This window comes from Nestor notabilis, unplaced genomic scaffold (genome assembly GCF_000696875.1).
Source record: "Nestor notabilis isolate BGI_N333 unplaced genomic scaffold, ASM69687v1 scaffold18611, whole genome shotgun sequence".
Taxonomy (NCBI): Eukaryota; Metazoa; Chordata; class Aves; order Psittaciformes; family Psittacidae; genus Nestor; species Nestor notabilis.
The window spans coordinates 69,429-76,011 of record NW_009913600.1 but is presented as its reverse complement, the minus strand read 5'-3'; the positions used below and the strand labels follow the sequence as shown (position 1 = coordinate 76,011).

The window sequence follows — 6,583 nt, the reverse complement described above, 5'->3', positions numbered from 1 at the left end:
CGCAGCAGCACAGGCCGCTGGACGAGGGCACAGCTCCGTGCAGCACGCTATGGGCACGTTTTTAAGAGGTTTTGTGGTGAATTCCACCCGTCCCCGCGCCACACGCACTGCTGTAAACTCTTGAAAGCGACTGCTTGCTTACCAGTTTAAAAAACTTCCTCAGGTTTGCTTTGGGGGTTTTACTTTCTTCTCTCCTGTGTTTCACTTCTGCAGCTTCTGGGTTCTTAGTGTCATCCTTGTCAGGAGCCGCTGCTTCTGAAGACGTGTCTGCTTTTTCGTTGCTTACCATCTCCGCTTCGTCCGATGTGTTCTGGGGTTAGTTTGTTAAGAAAGTGGGGAAAAATAAAAATGATAAAATTCAGACCTAATCAGTGAGGTTTTGCTTTTTAAAGGAGGTTACAACCTAAGTGCTTCAGCGGTGCAGGATGTTGGTATATCACTAACGAACGTGGCATGGAAGTGTTCTCAGCTTCCCTGTGCCTGCACATGTCTCTTCAGGAACTCGATTCATCCCTATTGGAAATGGCGTTTATATAAGCTGGTGGGATTTTAAGCTCTTGTTTAAACTGAAGAAATAGTCTTTCCTGAAGTGCAGTGCCACATCCCAAACACAGTAATTTATCTTTGCTTACAGCTGAGAAAGGAAATTCAAAGGCAATCACATACAGTAATACCTTCCCCGAGTAGATGCCGCTTCTGGCAAAACTGGTAAAAATGGAAAAGATCATGCCCAGGAGCTTACACACAAGAGCACAAATAGGATTAATTAAAACCTTGTTAAAACTGTTTAGCACCCCTCTTGGTGAATACAGAATATCCCAGCCACAGTGTTCTCAGGCTGGCCACGTTCACAACATTAGCTGCTATTGCCAGTTGCAGAGATATAAATGACTTCTTGAGGTACAAGGTAGTTAAGTAGCTCATCTATTACTTCACCTAATCCCATGGGTCACAGTCACCCTCTTTGATAGTGTTGACCCTCATTGGAGTTCAAGAAAAGCTGGTGGGTACTCAGCAACGTTGCCTCTATAGAAGGATTTTGGGTCCCACTGAGCTTTTGTGAATTACTGGAAAGTTCCTTCTATTAAAACAGTACTTCAACCAGAGGCATGTGGTTTGAACATTCCTCTGAAATATGGATCCGCATAAGATTTATTGATTAATCTCCTGCACTTTTCATTCCACAGCCCTATCAAGGCTATCCTGGGAACGCTGAATGTGTTTAACCGGACAAGAACTGTGCGGAGCAGAATACGTGAGCAGGAGGCACATTGCTGCCATAGGAGGTGGAGGCACAGCTGGGCAGGCATTTCCTTTGCTTACTACACTGCCTTTTGTAGATGTGCTGGTAAATAACATTCTTCTGTGCCCTCAAGAACCACTAATTAATTCCCATCCCACTGTAACCGTGTAAAGAAGCATCTTCCTTTCTGCCATAAAAAGAAGCTATTATGCTAATAACAAGGTAATTTGACCTGGAGCAAGTCCTTGATCGCTTTGCAGCCTATTGCAGCAAGGTGCAGAATGTTATAAAAGCAGGATATGTTACAACCTCTGCTTCCAATACTGAGTCAGACAGAAGCAGTTACCCTAGGTACTGGCATTTCAACACATACTGCTGCTTAAAAATACAGCACGGTTACAGCCGAAGTGTATATTATGGTTACTATAGGAAAGAACTGCTGTAAATAAATCTCAGAATGATCGCTCTCAATTTTTACGTGCACTTACAGGAACTCACATGTAAATTCATACTCATAGTTCTTTCTACCAGATTAATTTTAGCCACATGAACATGAGAACAATTTAAAAGGTAATACAAAAGATTCACCCCAGCCCCAGATACTGACTCAGAGTGGTGAAAAAGGGATGTCTCCTCCAGCATCCATACAGTACTCCTGCTCTCATGTACTTTTCCAGTTATCTTCAACTTGGTGATTCCCATATAGTATCTTTTGTTTAATAGCCCTTGATGGATTTTTTCCTACAGAAATTTAGTTAAACATTTTCTGAGTTGATAGAAATTCCTAGTATCCAGCAGCATCCTGTGGCAGAAGATTCTACAGCTAAAGTATGTTTGTTTTTTTGGGTTTTTTTTTCACTTGTTTGTGTTGTTTTGTGGTTTTTTTTTTTTTTTCTTGTTTGGGTTTTTTTGTTCTGTTTTGAAAACTAGTTTATTTTTGTCACCAAATAATTTTATTTGATACTCTGCTTATATTTTGAGCAATGACTGATCATTCCTGTTCGCCTTTTATGTTACGGTAGTCATTCTGTATGCTGCTGTCATCTTCCTTTGAACTAATTTATCTAAGTTCTTTATAGAGAAGCCATTCAATGTGTTTATGCATTTTTCTCTCAGTAGTATACCTTTTAATTCTATTATATTATTTTTGAGCTGAAGGGGACCCCACATGCAACATGGGGACTCACCATGAACTTCTAGAGGAGCATGAGAGATTTTGCTTTGTTCTTTACTCCTCTTTTGTGGAAGAAATGAACATTTTGGGGGTGGAGTAGAGGGGAGAAAAATGATGAGGGAATAAATATTCCTTGTCCCCTGCTGCCTGAGATGACGGCAAGCACAGCCTGCTTCCCCCTGGAATTGTAGATTTAATTTATATTTATGAACATTTTTGAGATAATCAATCTATAATAATTTTAATCTATATTTCTGCCTATTCACAGATACATATAATCAATTCACCATCTATTTGCTTGAAGGAAATGATTCATTGCATGAGTTGAAACAGTGGCTCAGTAAAGCAGCAACCTCGCTTCTAGGAGCTCATCATTCAAAGATCACAGTTTGGGATCATATTACTGCTGCACTGTTACAGCTGCAGCCCAAATGAGTTTTGTCTCTCAAGCTATGTCTATGCAACATTAGTGACACTGCTGATAACAAATGCGTCCTGGGGCAAAATGCCAAACTCTGAAAGCACTGTCTGTTGAAATAAAGAGCTAAGTGATAGTCAGAGAGACTGATTTGTTTAATCAGTGACTTTTTGTACTTTTCTTCCATAGGTCCAACGTACCTTTGCAGTTAGCTTTAACTTGATACGATTAGATATATCAAAATTGTTGCTGAAATTACAGGTTGTTTGAGATCCCAGCCTTGCTATTAAAAAAATTATGATAAATTTCTTATGATTATCTCCAGGAATCGTTCTTGTATACCCATCTCCCTCTGTAAGACTGAATTGTTGATGCTGAAGATTTTCTTTTATGGTTCTATGATTTTGTGATCTCAAAGATACCTCTGGAGGCATAGTCGAACCTTCTGCTCCAAGCTGCTAAGAAACTTGTCAAGTTGAGCTTTTAGTATCTGCAGGACTGGAGGTTCCACAGCTTGTGTGCAATTGCATCAGGGTATTCAGACATGCTGGGACAAACAGAAACTCTAGAGACATCACAAAATCCTCTTCTCAAATAAGACTGACCAAGGTGGCAGGTTCTTGGAGACTGATGACACATAATGATGGTATACTGCATACTTTTGAGAGGCAGAGAATGTGTAGTGTCTCAGTAGATGGGAAAACCCCTTCCACTGTAGAAGGTTTTCTGACACGCGTTGAAGAACAGAGTTTTTAATTTTCGTTCCTGTTTCCCCTGAGAAACTAGAAGAAATATTTCCTCTTGTGCATTCAAGAAAACCACCAAGATGTTTCTGGCAGGAATTTAAAGTCTAATGGGAAGAGCCTGACAAGGATGAAGTCTGTAAAGTTTGAATGATGTTACATTAACCTAAACTGTTGTATAGAGCAGTGGGCTCAGTTTCTTCATTTCGCATGGGAGAAAACCAAAAGTTTTATCAAGTTTTGTGACTAGTTTTGGGAAGAAACTGCAATTGTGTATAATAATAATTTGTAAACAGCTTCATGAGTCTTTGATACATGAATGTTCTCATTAAAGCAAGTTCTCTCCTTATACCTATAAACTGCATCAACTGAGGCTGCTGCATTTGTGGGCCCAAATTCTGCTTCCAGTTTCCTTAGACATGGATTGTAAGAAATTCAACTTAAGTCAGCAGCTATTGCTGTTATGCACCACAGAGACAGAAGTGGTGTTGGGTTATTTTATTTTTCTTTTTTTAAAGGCACTCTGCCAAGCTTAGAAAACATTTCAAGATACGTTTGTTTGAAGTAAGATGAGCGCCATCCTTTGTTCTTCGTATTACAGAGCCAGCTTTGTTTTCTTTTCCAAAGTAGTATTTTAATTTATTTTTGCTAGCGGTGTTTTATAAGAGTTTTACTAGGCTCTTTATTTCACTGTGTTTGCAAAACGTTCTTCCACCTCTTAAATGACAGTGGCCCTAATTTAATCTCAGTAATAAGCTTACTTAAAACAGTTGTGATGAAATGTTTGTGTCTACTCTTTAAGTCGTCTTCTGGGTCTTACAAACCCTCTTATAGTTTTGTAGAACTGTTACTATAGCATTTTCTTGTGTACGTTCTTGACCGTATAAATTGTTGCCTACTGACAGTGTAACTTCTTTTGTAACCCAGATAACTTTGATAGGAGTTTTCCTTTTGCTTGCTGTATCTTTCCTCAAAATTGATGTAAACACTATACCCTACTTTGATCTTATGCTGGAGTCTGAACTGGCACTCTCCACTACATTTCATTAGACACAAGGAACAGTTCTGGTTTTCCTGGGTCATACCTTCTTTATGAAGCAGCTTTACTTTTATCTTAAAAATATATAGGAGAGATGACCTTTTGCTCAAGAAATTTCCACTTAAAAGCGCAGTCATGCTTGAGATCTGTTCCTGCCGCTTGCAGACGCACAGGCAGGAAGCAGGGAGGGTTAGAAAGGCTTTAACCCACCTTCCTGCCCTCCTTTGCCAAAGCAAAGAGGTTGCTGCAGTTAAGGTAGCTCAGCTTTAGCCATCAACATGCTCTCAGCCCCCCACCCTAAAGCCCTCTGTGACCTGCAGCTGCTGCCTGAGGGTGCCACTCAGCAGATCTTGAGCTGTAACAGCTCAGACTATTAAACAGTTAGTATTAACCTGTCATCTTATAGTGTTAACTGTCAGCTTATAGTGAAACCACACTGGTCTGTAAACAGCCCAGGAGCTAACTCACAAATCCTACTGGTTTTTGTTCGCTGGGTTGTGGTAGTTAAGGGCCTTCCCTGCTGCCAGGGTGGCAGCTATGCCAGTAGTCCGGTTGTGAAATGGTCCCCAAAAGCCCATTGCTTATTGTCCTCTGCACTCCCACAGTCAGGGGGAATTCTCTTTCAAGTTCCTTCACCCAGCAAAAACCAGCCAGAATCCCCTTTTCTCCTGCCTGACAGGTGGTATATTCCAGGATAAGAGCAGGAACTTAGTAACTCATAGGTAATTTTAACATTTATCCCATACAATCCAGCCAAATATTTATCTTTGCTTTCCTGTGGCAGTGTATGGTGGCAGGCTCAGGGAAAAAAGGTGTTACTCTGCTTCACTTAATAGCTAACCAGTTTGCTGGTTTTATGATCAGTACATAAATACCCCTCAGTAAAAAGGGGGTGATTTTTCTGCATTTGTATGGCAACAAAATTGCAACAGGTTAAAATTCTAGTTCTTGGAAAAAATACCTGTTTTTAAAAGGTAACTCCCAGAGCAGTCTAAATAATACTCCCTCAGTCACCTTCCTCCATTTACTGTCATGCTTGGATCAGATATAAATGAAGCATTGTGTTTTTCTGCCCAGATCAAATATCTACAAGGTCTTGAAACCAGGTTTCCAACACAAATATTGGAAATTACTAACTGTAATTTTCTATTAATAGTATTTGAAAAAAAAGAAGCTAGTATGACAAACATTTGAGTAACAGTTATGAAAATTCTTGAAATTCAGCAAATGGGGCAAACACAAAGTGGTTTCCATCTAAGGAGTTGAATAAGGATTTTTTTTTCCTGTTTTACATATTTTTTCATCTGTAGTCAGAGCAACAGCATTAACTGCAATGTGTTGACAGGCACTTCATTAGCTTTACTTTGAAGTGAAATCTCACCAGAAGATAGATGTTTAAGAGACTGCCTGGAAAGAGAGAAGCTGGATCTAAATCCCAGATCTGTTGAGTATTTTGATTGCTTTTTGTTATTTCAAGAGAAGAGCTACACGTGACTCTGAATTGTACACTAGCTTCGATTCTCTATCTTAGCAAAAGGGCAGTACATTAAGTGTGCGAGAAAGAAAAATCACTGCAGAGAAAGATCTTCAAATCAAGCTGGGTTTGAGCCTGACCTGTAGTCTACAGACTCCTACATCTATCCTTGGGTTGGTTTTTTGTTTTGCTCCAAGGTGACTGGGTCACCAAGGTCTTTCATCAAAGGAAATACAATATTATTCTCTGTCAAGAAAATGCAGTAAAGCAGCATCAGCCTTTTATAGGTAAAGATTCAATGCTCAAGCAGGCAGGTATTTTTTGGGGTTTTTTTTAAAGTTCATTAAATGGTTTGGCTCTGTAATAGGAAGGGACCCTAAAGCTCATGAGTCCCAACCCCTTGCCACAGGCAGGGACACCTTCCACTAGAGCAGGTTGCCTCAAGCCCCTGTGTCCAACCTGGCCTTGAACACTGCCAGGGATGGGGCAGCC

At 40.1% G+C, this 6,583-nt stretch overlaps 1 protein-coding gene across 1 annotated transcript in view; it reads right to left on the bottom strand.

The window, feature by feature from the left end:
* Positions 1 to 142: 142 nt before the first annotated feature.
* Positions 143 to 6,583, bottom strand: part of BCAS1 (breast carcinoma amplified sequence 1) — a gene marked incomplete at its 3' end in the record, with an annotated part of 32,167 nt that continues 25,726 nt past the window's right edge. Inside the window, exon 10 of the mRNA XM_010023278.1 lies at positions 143 to 310. Within this exon, the coding sequence (XP_010021580.1) occupies positions 143 to 310 (168 nt within the window). The remainder of the gene's footprint in view (positions 311 to 6,583) is intronic.